Consider the following 16,818-nt stretch of genomic DNA (forward strand, 5'->3'; position numbering starts at 1 on the left):
CCATAATTATAATGTAATAGGTAAATTATCAATCTAACCGGTATATCCGGTCTAAATATACCGGTTTATGAGAAAATAGGTGTACATAAAGTATCGACACTTGTTTAATTTGTGTCGATACTTTGTGTCCAGAATGATTTCCTTACCAAGGTCACCATAATGTGTCGATACATTTATAAAAAGTATCGATCCCAAAAACATTGAAACCCATAATTATAATGTAATAGGTAAATTATGAATCTAACCGGTTTAAATACACCGATTTATGATAAAACATGTGTACATATACGTTTTGTCCAGAATGTAAATGGTCAAAAATTGCACAAAACAGTGTCGATACATTTATAAAAAATATCAATCCTAAAACAATGAAATTCATAATTTGAATGTAATAGGTCATTTTGTAATATAACCGGTATAAATATACCTATTTAATTTGAAACAGGTCACCATAATGTATCGACACATTTTAAATTTATGTTGATACATTTTTAAATTACTCACATTTTTTCATTCATTATTTATATGATACAAATTCCAAATCGAAAAACCCTAAACCTAAAGGCAGAAGAGAACTCATCGACTCCGACGAATACCAGCGTTCATAACAGTTACGATCAGATATTTAGGTAAATTTGTCGATATTTTGCCATAAATTAGGGTTTGTTTGATTTGAAGATTGGTCATTTTTGTTTCCTTAATGTGTTTGTGTTCCAATGTAACAACATCCACACCAAAAATGGCTCCGAAACGTAAGCGTTAGAATTGAGGCTCTTCTCAACCCATCTCTTCTCAACCAACATCTTCTCAACCCAACTCTTCTGAGGAAATCAGGTCGTTTGACACTGAGAACTTTAGATCCGATGCGGAGAAAGAAAGATAGCAAATGAGTTTTAAAGTAAGGAAGATTTGTCCCGAACGTGTCATTGACATGTGTTTCTTGTTCGATGGTAAATATGATTTTAGTTTTAAATCCATATTTACATCGTGGGGTTGGCTTGAATTCCTTGGTGTTGAACCAAAGTATTACCCCAACCTAGTTAGAGTCTTCTACAACAATGTTTCCTTCTAGTATGAGCCTAATAAGAATAATATAATAGGAATTAATACCCATGTCATGGGGAAGGATATATATATATATCTCCGAAGACTATTGCTTCGGGTATAGGTGTCGAGAATAAAAAAGATTCAGATGAAAATGATTTAGATACTACAATACAACGGGTTGATAGAAATAGCCCAATTCACCTAGATGTAGAGGCGAGAGTGTTTCACAAAATGCTGACTTGGTTTATTCGACCTTCTGGGGGAAAACATTCAACGATTTGAGACAGCGATTATTGGTGGATATCAAAGTATATATTCAAAACGGCTCCAAACATTGCTAAATGGATGTTTAAAACATTTGTATATATGGTCACAAAGGGAGCATCAATTTCAACTTCACTACCATATGGATGTGTCATCACTCATCTCTTGAAAAAGGAAGAAGTTGATTTTTTCGCTTGACGCCCCTGTTCGATTAACCCGCAAGATTGACATGTTTTTTATTAAAAAAGAGGGATACGATTTTGTTGAAAAAGTCGGTTGGAAGCGTGTCAAGGATGTCGGATTAGATCTAGAGAGAGATGACAATTAAGACGACCAACCAATGGGAGACGGGTGAGGAGACGCAATGATGGAAGAAGCTCCAGAAGCTCAAGTTGGATAGGATGTCACAATTACGACAGTGATGGAATACATGGTTAATTTTCGGGAGCATATTGATTCCCTTGTGAGCAGAATGCGAGCCGATATTTAATCATTGTGCAATGAAGTCTCCATGTTGCGTGACGAATTACGTCAAAGACATCAAACGAGTTAGGTAATTAATTATTTATGTTTCTAAACATTTACACGTTTTGAAATGTGTTTTATTTTCTTTTAACAGATGTGGACAACCAAGCGGTTAATGAAGATGACGATGAAGATGAATATGATGATGATGATGATCCAAACAAGTATATCGTGTCTGCAGCGTCTCCTACAAGAAAACTAGTAATTTTTTATGTCAATGGTGTCCTTGCTTACATCCCAAGACATCCAGAAGGTTTCAATTCTGTTAATTTGTATCCATTATTTTAACATATAAGCGTACAACTTTAATCTCATTTTCTTTATGTTGCAGATGTTATCCACAGAAATGGATTATGTGAATTTATGTAATTTTGTACACAGAATTTTGTTGTTTCTATTTGGTCATCCAAGATGAGGTTAGAACTATTGAGCAATTCAAATTACTATAGCCAAAATCGTTAATATACAATTAAATGTTAACATTCAAACTTGATTACAATCTCAGGCATAACATGGACTGTGTACTTGATAAACTACGTTTGTTCTCTGATCACTTTCTATTCGTTTGGGTAAGATGATTGTCATTACACTTTGCTAACTTTAATTTGTCTAAGATTCCTACATTTTTATGTTCGACTGTTTGTAAACAGGATCAAAGAAAGTGCAAAACAGCAGATAAGTTTACATACTATAAAGATCTCAATGATGTTTAGAACGAGTTTACTGATTTTAACGTCCTAAATACACTGTTGGTTGATGATTCACCGCGAAAAATGATTCATAATCCGGTAAGTTACAATCATGTCATGTTTTTCCAGTTAAACAGTTGTTCATAGAATGATTGATTAACAATTTATGTTTTTTATTAGATAAATAATTACATATGTCCACATTCTTTCGACGATGCTTCCCATTCAGACGATGATGCTCTAAGTATGACACAAATTTATTACTGATTATGCTAATTTAGTTTCTTGTTAGTAAAATTACACCTGAATAGTTTGATTATTTAAATTATTTATATATGTCCTCAGAAAAAGGTGGTAACGTACGCGAGTATTTGGAAAATTTGTTGAAGGCGCCTAATGTTCCGGACTTCGTTAGCGATAACCCTTTTCAATCGGATTAATTTCGTTGTAGGTACATTATTTGAACATTTTTATCCATAAATTTGTTGTGTATGTATGTTATGGTTTGATTATATTGTGTGTATATTTTCATTCCATTCAAAAAAACTAAATCATATAACATAGTAACTGTGTCTTTTAATATGAATATTACATTGTAACATGTGACTTATACAGTCTTAGCGAAATATACTTGATGTAGAAGCAAAACCGTCTTAGCGAAACATACTTGATGTAGAAGCAACTGCAGCTTTAAAATCTCAGCGGCGATGCATTTGGTTCTCAAACAGTTAAAGCGTCAGAAACGTTTCGGACGTATGATCTGGATGGTATATGGGAAATATAACAAAGGGAAACAAAAAATCCCAATAATTGAGGGCTACAACTTGTAATAATAATACAAATAATTGAAGGGTACACGTGTATAAACTATCGATACTAGCTAAATTAACAATGTAAACTATAAAATTCTACCGGTGCAATGATAATAGGCGTACATGATAAGCGTCTCAACTTGTCATTTACGACTATTTTCATTATACCGGCGAACTTTTATCCGTTTACATTGCTAATTGTACCGGTACTTATGCTTTACGTGTTTATCTTCCATTATTTAACATTATTGTTAAAAGATATAACGTTTAATTCTCGAGATTTTTTGGATGCATTTTGTTGCATTTATCGTGTACCACTCAAATCATAAGTCCGAAATGCTTTCGATGCTTTAAATGTTTGAGAACCAAATGGATCGCCTTCGATATTTTAAATATGCAGTTGCTTCTACATCAGCTATGTTTCTCTCAGACGGTATCGGTTTACGGTTCTCCTATCTTCATGAGCTGGAAGAAATGGATAATATTCGGAAGGCATTCTTCGCCTATCCAGTCTGCCTGCTTGTTAGTCAAAATTATGATGGTCGGGATTTCTCTCGTGTTTCATTTAGGTTGATTTCTCCAAATATATAACGACATTTGATCTCCAAATCGTTGCTGGTTGATTGGTCGGGCTTTTATATCCATATTTGCTTCTTTGTACACCGATACATTTGAGGATTGTTGAAATATCAACACTAATTATAATGTGCATAATGAATTTGCTTTATTCATTCGTGTCGATACATGTTGTCCAGAATGTATTTCCAAACCAAGTGCATGAACAAAGTGTCGATACATTTATAAAAAGTATCGATCCCAAAAACATCGAGACCCATAATTATAATGCAATAGGTAAAATAACAATGTAACCGGTCTAAATATACCGATTTATAAGAAAAGAGGTATACATAAAGTATCGAAACTTTATACATTTGTGTCGATACTTTGTGTCCATAATGTATTTTCCAACCAAAACAAGTTCACAAATAAGTGTCTATACATTTATATCAAGTGTCGATCCCAAAAACATCGAAACCCGTAACTATAATGTAATAGGTCACTTTACAATGTAACCGGTTTAAATTTACCGGTTTTATGAGAAAATAGGTCTACAATATGTATCGACACTTTATTCATTTGTGTCGATACATGTTGTCCAGAATGTATTTCCAAACCAAGTGCACGAAAAAAGTGTCGATACATTTATAACAAGTGTCGATCCCAAAAACATCGAAACACATAATTATAATGTAATAGGTAACATAACAATGTAACCGGTCTAAATATACCGATTATTAAAAAAGAAAGGTATACGTAATGTATCGATACTTTATACATTTGTGTCGACACTTTATGTCCATAATAAATTTTCCAAACAAGTTCACAAAAAAGTGTTGATACATTTATAACAAGTGTAGATCCCAAAAACATCGAAACACATAATTATAATGTAATAGGTAACATTACAATGTAACCGGTCTAAATATACCGGTTATTAAAAAAGAAAGGTATACATAATGTATCGATACTTTATACATTTGTGTCGACACTTTATGTCCATAATAAATTTTCCAAACAAGTTCACGAAAAAGTGTCGATACATTTATAACAAGTGTCGATACATTTATAACAAGTATCGATCCCAAAAACATCGAAACACATAATTATAATGTAATAGGTAACATAACAATGTAACCGGTCTAAATATACCGATTATTAAAAAAGAATGGTATACATAATGTATCAATACTTTATACATTTGTGTCGACACTTTATGTCCATAATAAATTTTCCAAACAATTTCATGAAAAAGTGTCGATACATTTATAACAAGTGTTGATCCCAAAAACATCGAAACACATAATTTTAATGTAATAGGTAACATAACAATGTAACCGGTCTAAATATACCGGTTATTAAAAAAGAAAGGTATACGTAATGTATCGATACTTTATACATTTATGTTGACACTTTATGTCCATAATAAATTTTCCAAACAAGTTCACGAAAAAGTGTTGATACATTTAGAAAAAGTGTCGATCCTAAAAACATCGAAACTCGTCATTATAATGTAATAGGTCACTTTACAATGTAACCGGTTTAAATTTTCCGGTTTTATGAGAAAATAGGTCTACATAATGTATAGACACTTTTTAAATTAGTGTCGATACTTTTTAAAATTACGCATGTTTTTTTCTTATATATACAAAACTCAAATCGAAAAACCCTAAAGGCAGAGAACTCTTCTTCTCCGATGGTGATGATCTTCAAATAGAGCCCCAGCGTATCAACATTGAAGAAAATCGAAAGCGACCAGTAAATATCAATGTATTCATGTAATTGTTCTTGAAATGGTAATTGGATTCAAGTGTTTAAGATCTTTTAATTGATTACAAATTTCAAATCTCTACAGTCTGATTGAATGCAAAATGATAAAGGAAGCTCATAATCATGTTGACTGCATAGCCAATAAAATACCCTTTCAGGGTCCAAACGGTAAGCTACGAATTGGTAAGACAAGTTTTTTTTTAGGGTTTAGGGACTGAATCCCTGTAACATAAGGAGTACATGATTGAACATTACATATAATAGTTGTATTCAGTTGTTGAAGAATTGTTTTTAATTTTATACGAATATAGTTGTAATGTTCAAACATGATTGAATATTGTGGTTTCTTTGCAATAACAATATGTTGTTGTACATGTTTCTTATACACAGTAAGAGTCATGTTGATACTTAGGATATATGGATATCGTTGTCTGTATTATTCCAAATGTCTCTAACATCATGTACGGGACTGAATGATCAGTCCATTCCATCTTCAAAAAAATCAGTTGAACTAGGTTGCGTGCTTGTATTCAAACCCAGCTTGACTTAAGGACATGTTAGTTTGTTATGTCCCTCACCGTTGCAGAACCCACATCGCCTAATTTTCTTCTCGACCTTGTTCTTTGTTACTTCTTTTCGCTTGCGTTGTTTTCGTTGAGGGTCGCAAACGTTGTTTAATACACTGCTCCGATTGACTGAATAATTCAAACCAAACGAGTTCTTAAATTCTTCTGTTAATATTTTCATCTTATCTCTTGCGGTTTTGAAAGACACGTCTGTCTTTGATACAACATGGCATAACATACTTGCTGTTGCACGTAGAGAAGCAAACCTTGCCATTTGCATTATTTCTGGAGGCACATTCAAATCAACAAAACTGGGTGCAGAAGTCTTCGCATCCTTAGTCCACCTACTTTGAATCAAAGACCCGGGTAAATATGTGTAATCCAAGTGCTTCAAAACGTGAAGTTGATGGCGACATGGAAGTCCAACTGTCTCAAATTTTTTGTACAAGTAATTTAGGGTTTCCGTACGAGAATCAAAACTAATTTCAAATGTCCTATTTTTCTTTGTACTTTTTCAAATAAAAATATTGAAATTCATCTGATAAGGATCGAATCTCTTCCTAAATCCGGTACAATGTCTCCCATTGAAGTTCTTCTTGGAACACACGAAAAGATTCGCGCGTATAAATCTCAGAAGCATGACTTTCAAATTCAACCAGTTTTGTGATCTGGAAGGGTTTTGTCTGGGAACTTAAGTAATCCGCTTTCAACTTGTTCAGACATATTCTACTAATTCCATCTTCAATTGCACGAACAACATCTAAATATGTCTTCTTGTGTTTCAGTGCAATTACGAGTGAATCATTCATAGACTCACACCTTTGTGTTATGCGAATATTAGCAAAGAAATGACCTGTTAGATATGCTTGTGCCCATAAGTGCTGAGTATTTCCCTTCTCAATCACCCATGGATGCTTTTCGACGTTGAACTCTGAAACAACTGAAGCCATTGAATATCAAATTTTTCGGTTGTCCACCAGGAAACCATGCATTTTGAGAATGATGCTGTAAATTTTGGGTCACCAATGTTAGCTTGTGCATTGCGAGAAAGATGCCAAGAACATAATCTGTGCTTAGCATTAGGGATAACAAATTTGATAGCCCTCTGTATTGCCCTATCCCCATTGGTGATAACTGAAATAGGCGATTTGTTCATCATGGCTTCTAAAATATTATATTGCACCCACTCGAAAGATTGGGACGTCTCGTCAGCGATTATGGCAGTAGCAAACACAGTTGTGTTATGGTGATGATTGACACCGACAATAGGCATAATTGGTCGACCATACAAATTATCTTTGTACGTTGTGTCGAACGCAATTACATCGCCGAAGCATATATAATCTGATCTCGATGTAGAATCCGACCAAATAAGATTTTGCAACGCCCCTGATTCGTCTACCAAGTATGTCACAAAAAACCTGAGATCATCATGTTTCTTATAATCAAAGTAAGCAATAAGCGCATTCACATCCCCATCGACGATTTGCTTTGCTTTGCCTCTTTGAAGTGCATTGTAGAGGTCTTTATGTATAAATCCAATATTATGATAGCCCCCTGCCTGCTGCGTTAAATAGTTTATTACTTATGACGTGCCAACACCGACCTCTTTCAATACTGTTACCTCATCGATATCAGCCTTACTTACAGCTCTATTAGAACGCATAAATGGTGTCATAGCAGGTGTGCACAATGCATGATTATGTTTCTGATAAGACTTACTTATAACCCACTGATCGTTTGTATTTTTTGTTGTAAGTACGATTCTAGCCTTGCATCATGTTCTTGTGATTGGCGTATGAGCTCGTTGACGATCAACGATATTAACTTTTGATACTCGAAACCCTTCTTTGGAATAATAAAATTCTTGTGTCTTCACATTCCCTTCCATGTCAAGCCATATTGTTCCCCGACGTGCACTAAACCCATGTTCCCATGCGAATTCCTTGTAAAAGTACCAAGCTTGATCACGCGAAGAGAAGAGCTTACCAATCAATATGTCAGATTCATCAACATTATATACTTTATGGCATTCCTCGGTTGGCTTAAAATTGTCTGCATCAGTATGATCCATGGCAAAAATTTTGTTGTGCAATTTCAGTGGTCCCAACAGAAGTTGATAGAGATGTATGTAAGTAAAGGTTCATTGAACAATATGTTTCAGTGGTGATTTCAATAGGATGTGGTATTGGTAGTGGTGGTAGTTGAAGGGTGGGTACACCATTAAATTTACAGGACATATTCAGGTATGTACAATAACTACAGAATTCAATAACTTTAAAGTAATATGTAAAATTACAATGTAGGTGGTAAAATTAGACTATTTTAATGACAAATAATTATAATGTAATAGGTAAATTGACAATGTAACCAGTATACATATATCGTTTAATTATAAAACAGGTTAACATAAAGTATCGACACTGTTAAATTTTGTGTCGACACATTTATAACAAGTATCGATCCCAAAATCAAAGAGACCGATAATTATAATGTAATAGGTAAATTTCCAATGTAACCGGTAGAAATATACCGGGTTCATGAGAGAATATGTCAACATAAAGTATCGACACTTTTTTAATTTGTATCGATACATTTTTCCAAAATGAATGGCAAACGAGGTGTACACATAAAGTGTCGATACATTTGTAAAAAGTATCGATCCTCAAAACATCGAAATCGATAATTATTATGTAACAGTTAAATTTACAATGTAACTGGTTAATTAGCAAATAGGTCTACATTATGTATCGACACTCTTTAAATATGTGTCGATACATTTAAAATTGTATCGATCCCGAAAACATCGAAATAGATATTTATAATGTAATAGGTCAATTTATAATGTAACCGGTTTAAATTTACCGGTTTTATGAGAAAATAGGGCAATATAAGCGCTACCTATTACATTATATAAGCGCTACCTAATTTGTTATTGTACTTGATAATATTTCCGGTTAAATGCATATTTTATTATATAATTGCTACCTATTACATTATATAAGCGTTATCTAATATGTTATTGTGCTTGATAATATTTTCGGTTAAATGATATAACATAACCGATCACTTATTTAACCGGTCACGTCATTTTTTAAGCGCCGCACAAGAGAACTTCTGCATTGGTTAGTATTAGGGGTGGAATTAAGATTTTATTATAGAGGGAATTTAAGTATATTTTTTATTTTTTCATAAATATAATTTTTTTAATTGAGGAAAGTGATAAAATTTTCTTTATTTATTTTTTAAAAATATATATGTTTTAATATTAATTAATACGTATAAAAATAATTATTGGGGGTAAGGCTGTTCCTCCGGTGGCGACATCTCACTTAATGATGTCTCCTACAACTTGAAGAGGTATATTTCATAATTTGCAGAGGTATTTATTATTGTATCTCATAAAATTACGGAAGGATCACAAGAATATAAATTTTCTATTCAAGAGTCAGATGCTTCGATTAAGGAGTCTCTCACGATGTGCGGGTCGAGACGTCTCATTTAGAGACATCCACATGTGTCCTTAGCTAATAAAAAAACGTGTGTCCTTAGAAGAAATCTAACGGTGAGGAATTCACAAGAATCTTCGTTGCTTGAACAAATATCAAGGAGTTTACAAAAGTATGATCAATAATTCTTGTTCGAAGGAATACTACAACTCGTAATATTTTAATTCATAATTTCAATGTTTTAACTTCAAATTTTCTTTAAATGTATGGCACTGTTTGTAACGACTTATCTTAACATTTAAAATTGTCTCGCATAACTTTAAGATTACACTGGAATTTACACCAAGATTTACGATGTTCTTTCCAGCAATATTAGCTCATCATGGGCAACTTTGACCCACAATAACCCTCTGAGCTTTAGACAGGAACAACTAGGGGCAGACAAAAGTCGATTAGACTCGAAAAATCGATTTTTTCGACTTGAAAAAATTCAATTCGAATTAACTTCGAGTTGTAATTTCATAAATTCGACTCGAAAAAAATTTCAAGTTTAAATCAAGTTGTAAAATACAACTCGAATAACTCGAAATTTTTACTAATTAGTATATTGATTTTCAAGTTTGAGTCGAAGCTTAAGTCAAGTCTCTCGACTTCATATGGTATATGTAAATTACATATGAAAAAAATATAAATATATATATATATATATAATTATGAAATATCATTAAAATAGGAACCAAATGATGTCATAATATTGTAAATATTTACAATTAAATTTAAATAGAAACTCGAAAATTTGACTCGACTCGTTAAAAAAAATTTCAAGTCGACTCCGAGTTATAAAATAGGACTCGTCAACTCGAATAACTCGAAATTTTTTTACTCGACTCGATCGAACGCTCACCTTTGGAAACAACAAATCTCCATCCAAACACACAGCTCAATTAAACAACCATAAACTTTAAACAACACCTTTATAAATATAAACTTCATAAAAAATAATTTTAAAAAAAAATATAAAATGAACTCGTAAAACTACTTTTTTTATTTAAGCCATCGAATAACAACTTTAACTATTTCATAGATATTGTTTATCATAAAAAGCACTTATATTAGCGTACTATATATATATATCACTCTCTTATTCTAATCTTTCAATCGTGCTATTTTTACAAGCACATGTGTGTGATATATTGTGAAACCTCCTGCATAGAGTTTACTGATATCGATGCAAGTTCTTCAACTAGGATACAGAGCTTTTATACCCTTTTTGTCATCATCGGTCAGGTCCCTTTTCATAATTCCAGGATTAAAAAATGCATACATGACGGCAGCTTTCTCGCTGCTATGGTCAAGGCCGAGAGCATGTCCGAATTCATGCACAGCAATTGATTGCACATCTACTTTACTTTTTTCTTTAGTAGGATTAGAGGTCCAATTCCAATTTTCATTAAAGTGAACCCTGCCATCTGTTGGATAATAAGCATGAGCGAATGCACGACCAAAAGGGTTACCATCCCCATGATTATTTGGGAAAAATCCGATATCGATTTCGTGTCTGACGTTGTTCTTCACTTCCCTGAAGCTGAACGGAGAAACATCTGCCCACGATTTCCATGCCTCGGCAAAGATGGGACTCAGTGTAGCTTCAGTAAATCCAGTGACAGAATTTCGGATACTCCAAGCAAGATTCCTCGTCCTCCACTTGTACGGGGCTCCCGGGAAACTATAGTTAGAAACCAAACCATCAGGGACACCACATCTAGGGGTCAGCATTGCTTGTATTGTATCAGAGTCGATCCTGCCAGTTACATCTATACCAAGGTATTCCTGGTATGTTTTAAGAGCAGACTCCAAAGGGTCGTCGAACTGATCGTCAAGCGTATGCTTGGTGTCGTGGTGATAGTAGCCATAGGTCTTGAGGTATTTCTTGATTTGATTGACCCCATTCATAGTGTCTCCTTTCTGTGCTTGCTCAAGATTCTGAACAGATTCAAGTTCTACAGACTTTATCACAGAAAGTTGAAGCACAAAGAATAGGAAGAATGTTCCAAAAAGCTGAGTAGACAGCTTATCAGCCATTGCGAGCTATGATAGAAGCAGTATGTTGAATTATTACTTCAGTGTTTGTTGTGCGTTTTGGTGTTCGTCTTCATCCCTATTTATACTTAAACGGCACTTGAAATTTTTTCATAGACCATTTATTAAAGCATGCAAGGATAATGGAGTAGAATTCTATAGGACATTTATTAATTTCACTTTTATTTTTAATAAAAATATCAAGAAGTTTAAGGATAAATTATTTGTATTATACTTCAAATTATTATTAATTTTTCATTTTTTTATTTTGATCATCCATAATTAAAATATTAAAAAATTAATAATTACGTTGATGTGAAACTTTTTCTATTTTGATTTTTCATATCATTTTGTTCTTTTTTATGTCGAGTGTCCACGTGTTATTTTTTAAATAGCTGTACATGTTACTATCCTATTAGTGAATTAAAATTACATTAATTATGATTCAAACCTAAAACTCTTAAAATAAAGTCTTAATATTTGTGAACAATCTCTAAAACAGATAGTTAAAAACTATGGAATGACAATTTCTCTATCTCCTAGACTGTGAGTTCAATATCTATTAAAAATAAAATTTATGTTCCGCTCCTCCTAAATAAGAATCGTTAAAAAAAAAATTAATATTTAACCACTACATCAAATAGGGTATTTATTACATAATTAATATATGTATAATTAATTTTGAATTTAATTTTACTGTTAAGTTAATCGAATGTTTCTAGATTTTCTTGCACCGGATGAGAATGATTTCAATTAATTCAATTGATTAATCAAATTAATTGAGTTTATTTAGCTGAATCTACTTTGATTAGCTAACTATTTTTTTAACTAACAAAATAAATTCAGTTACGATCAATTAATTCAATTATCGACTACCTTACCAGAAAGCAATTATTATTTGTTGTTTTTCATCATTTAAACTGTCTGAATTCATTTTTTTTAAAATTAAAATATCGACCATTAATAATAGTGATCAATTTTCCTTGTAGATGTGCACTCGTAGAGATAAAAAATGGTTATAAAATGCACTCCATTCCTACTTCGATAGTATACCGCGTAGACCAGATAATACAATGCAAGCAAAAGTTACTGGTACATTTCAATTAAAACAAATATAAGCAAATTTATTTTCCTATAGAAATAAAAATAATTAGATGCTATGAAACAATAAATTACAAAAAATAAAAAAATAATACAATCTATATACCGTCTATGTTTTGTCAAAATCCTTACTATTTAAAATATCAACCGTCAGTGATCACAGTTACAATTTGAAACTGAGTTTTATTTTTATTATTTAAATTATTTACTTCTTTTGAGAATGAGTTATGCTTTTCATTTTTTGAATTATTTATATTAAAAAAAATTAAAATATCAACCGTCAGTGATCTGTTTCCTTATTATTTTTATTTATACTATGGGATGTTTTGATTTGAATTCTATATTTTGTAATAGTAAATTCTGTAAAAATAAATTCTTTTATCGATCTTTCTGTTATTATGAATTGGTTGAAAAGATTATAAATGGTATGATAGTAGATTGGTATTGTACATAGAAAAGTTGGCGAATACTTTGGAAGAGTTGTGTATGATATGATTTTGGACAATGAAATTTGAAGATGTAAAGGAGCTGCGAATTTGGAGTTCAAAAGATGTCAGCACAGAAAATTGAGATAGATCATGAGGATGTTCTCTATGATGTTGTCATGGATCATTATGGAAGACGTTTGGCGACTGCTTCATCCGATACTACCATTAAGATTGTACTGGAGGGTTGCTTGGGCGCATCCCAAGTTCGGATCGGTCCTTGCATCATGTTCTTATGATGGCCAGGTGATAATGTAGAAAGAAAATAATCAAAACGAGTGCCCAATTAAAGGCTCGTTTTTTTTAATGAGAACTCCATTGCATGAGCTTGACCCGTGGATCTTCCGACTGGAATATATCTGTGGAAGGATTTCAAGACCCCGTTTTGGAGTGTTTCATGCTCGCCGACCGGGAACTTATTGTCCGCTGCGGATGCCAACAAGAACGTCACATTGTGGAAAGAAGCTGTTGGTGGGGGGTGACTACTCTTGAGCCATGAAGTGAATACCTGGATTGAATCGGAATAGTTGCTAGTTTTTTTGCTTTCCACTACTTGGTCTAACCATGGACACCTCAACCTATAATAATCAGAATATTACAAATGGAAGCAAACAGAACAAATCCCATCAAGTTGTCTCCAAAAGAGAATTCCCTTTTAATAAATATTTTATCATTAATCCCGAAATAAATATTGTTAAAAAATGAATTATCTGGTGGTTTTTTTTGACAAAATCTCACATTGGTTGTGTATAAGGAGGAGGGGAATTTTTTTTTGTATAAATAGAGTCATCCTCCTTAGTATATCATCCCACAAATATAAGTCTTCTTCAGTGTTAAAGGTTATTAATACTCTTTCTCTCTTTGTAATATTTCCTCTATTAGTGAAATATTATTTTAGTAGTGTTCGAGAACATAGGCATAATTTTGGCCGAACCTCGTTAAATTTTGGTGTTCTCTTTTATGTCTATTTAATAGCTATTATCGGGTATAGTTGTTGTTAATTATTGTCCTATTAAAATTACTTGTCTTGATAGTTCTGTCTAAGGAAAGTAGGTTTTAAGAGGGACCATTATGACCCCTCATATTTCCTGGGAATCTATCTTGGGGTGATTTTTAGTACAATCGTTTTCACACTAGTCACCTAGATAATAGTTTTCAAGGTGAATTTATTATTATTGGTGGAAATTAACCCGAATTTCACAACAATTGGTAATAGAGCTCTTGGTTTATTTTAGTATGCTTTGTGGTTGCGGCTTAGGTTGATCTTCCACATCAGAAAAAATTTCCTTCGGATAATTGACATTCTGCATTGACATCAGAAATGGCAGACGACACAAAAACATCCGCAAGAAATGCTGTGACAAATATTAGATTTGCAGTGGAGATTTTTTTATGGCACCAGTCATTTCAGCATGTGGCAAAGTGAGGTTCTAGATGCCCTATTTCAGCAGGGTCTAGACATTGTTATTGAATGAGAGAAACCAGATGATGTTGAGGAGAAAGAATGGAAGAGGATCAATAGATTGGAATGTGGTACTATTCGATCGTGTCTTTCTAAAGAGCAGAAATATGCATTTTCTAAGAAAACTTCTACAAGTAAATTGTGGAAGGCACTGTAGGAGAAATTTTTGAAGAAAAGCGGTCAGAACAAGCTCTACATAAAAAAAGAGATTGTTCCGCTTCAACTATGTACCAGGTACCACTATGAATGATCACATTACTAGCTTTAATCATTTGGTGACTGCTCTGATGAATATGGTCGTAACTTTTGAAGACGAAGATCTGGCTCTGATGTTGATGGGATCACTTCCTGATGAGTTTGAATATCTTGAAACTACTCTACTTCATGGGAAGGTTGATGTGTCTCTCAGTGAAGTAACTGTTGCCTTATATAGTTATGAATTGAGAAAGAAATACAAAAAAGAAAGCGCAAGTGTCGAAGCAGGAGCTCTTGTTGTTAGAGGCCGTTCGAAGAGTCAGAATAAAGGAAGGATGGGGAGATTGAAGTCAAAGTCCAGATTGAGCAAAGATGAGTGTTCCTTTGTCGAGAAAAAGGGCACTGGAAGAAAGAATGTCACAGGCTAAACAATAAAGGCAAACATGAAAGGAGAAAGACTGTCTCAAAATCAAATGTGGTAGAGTATGATGATGCAGATGCAGATTTCGTATTCGCTGCTACGCCATCAACCAGCTGTTCCAGTTCATGGCTATTAGATTCAGCTTGTAGCCACTATATGACCCCCAATAGAGAATGATTCTTTAATTTTAAAGAAATAAAAGGTAGAATTGTCTACACAATAAATAATTCCCCTCTTGACACACTTGGGATTGATTCAATTCGCTTGAGGAATCAGGATGGATCAATCAGAACCTTAACAGGTGTCCATTATGTACCAGATTTAATGAGAAATCTCATATCTGTGGGAGACTTAGAGTCAAAAGGTTTAGAAGTGAGGGCAAAAGATGAGATTATGAGGATTATCTTTGGTGCACTGGTGATAATGAAGGGAATCTGGAAAAGAAACAATGTGTATTAATTTCTGGGTAGTACAATTGTTGGGACAGCAGCAGTGGCAGCTTATACTGATGAACATGAGTCAGAAGCAACCAGGTTATGGCATATGCGCTTGGGGCATGTTGGTGAAAAATCCTTGAAATTGCTGATAGATCAAGGATTATTGAAGGGTGCTTGGGCTTGTAAATTAGCTTTTTGTGAGCATTGCATCAAATGGAAGAAGATGAGGGTGAAATTTGGAACAACAATCCATGATACTAAATGTATTTTGGATTATGTTCATTCAGATGTATGGGGGCCTTCCAAGACAACTTCATTGGGAGGAACACACTATTATGTCACCTTTATTAATGATTTTTCCCGGAGAGTTTGGGTGTATACAATGAAGACAAATGATGAGGTGCTAGGATTTTTCCTTAAATGGAAAAAGATAGTGGAGACTCAAACAAGCAGAAAAATAAACATTTCTGTACAAACAATTGTGGAGAGTACAAAAAATGATCCATTTCTGAAAGTCTGTGAAGAATAAGGTATTGTCAGGCATTTCACTGTCAGATCTACACCACAACATAATAGGGTAACAGAGCGTATGAACCGGACATTAGTGAAGAATGTTCGGTGTATGTTATCTAATGTTGGGTTAGGCAAAGAATTTTGGGCTAAGGCTTTGGTCTATGCTTGTCACCTTGTCAACCGCTTACCATCGACTGCTATTGGTGGTAAAATACCATTAGAGAAATGGTTTGGAGAACCTGCTACAGATTATGATTCCTTACATGTGTTTGGTTCCACTGTATACTACCATGTTAAGGAGTCAAACCTAGATCCAAGAGCAAAGAATGTGATCTTTATGGGGATCACCTCTGGTGTGAAAGGCTATCGTCTTTGGTGTCCATAAACAAATAAAATAATCTTCAGCAGGGATGTTACCTTTGATGAATCTACCATGTTGAGAAAG

At 33.5% G+C, this 16,818-nt stretch overlaps 2 protein-coding genes across 2 annotated transcripts; one reads left to right on the forward strand and one right to left on the reverse strand.

The window, feature by feature from the left end:
• Positions 1 to 10,919: 10,919 nt before the first annotated feature.
• On the reverse strand, positions 10,920 to 11,762 carry LOC120135898 (metalloendoproteinase 1-MMP-like). Its single transcript, XM_039152057.1, has one exon. It carries the CDS (start codon positions 11,760 to 11,762, stop codon positions 10,920 to 10,922), a length of 843 nt encoding a protein of 280 aa, XP_039007988.1.
• A 1,648-nt stretch (positions 11,763 to 13,410) lies between these two features.
• On the forward strand, positions 13,411 to 15,430 carry LOC120135899 (protein transport protein SEC13 homolog B-like). The gene is made up of 3 exons (XM_039152058.1): positions 13,411 to 13,551; positions 13,714 to 13,823; positions 15,241 to 15,430. Exons 1-3 carry the CDS (start codon positions 13,411 to 13,413, stop codon positions 15,428 to 15,430), a joined length of 441 nt encoding a protein of 146 aa, XP_039007989.1.
• Positions 15,431 to 16,818: the final 1,388 nt, after the last annotated feature.

The sequence above is a fragment of the Hibiscus syriacus genome, unplaced genomic scaffold (assembly GCF_006381635.1).
Source record: "Hibiscus syriacus cultivar Baekdansim isolate YM2019G1 unplaced genomic scaffold, ASM638163v2 tig00110621_pilon, whole genome shotgun sequence".
Classification (NCBI taxonomy): domain Eukaryota; kingdom Viridiplantae; phylum Streptophyta; class Magnoliopsida; order Malvales; family Malvaceae; genus Hibiscus; species Hibiscus syriacus.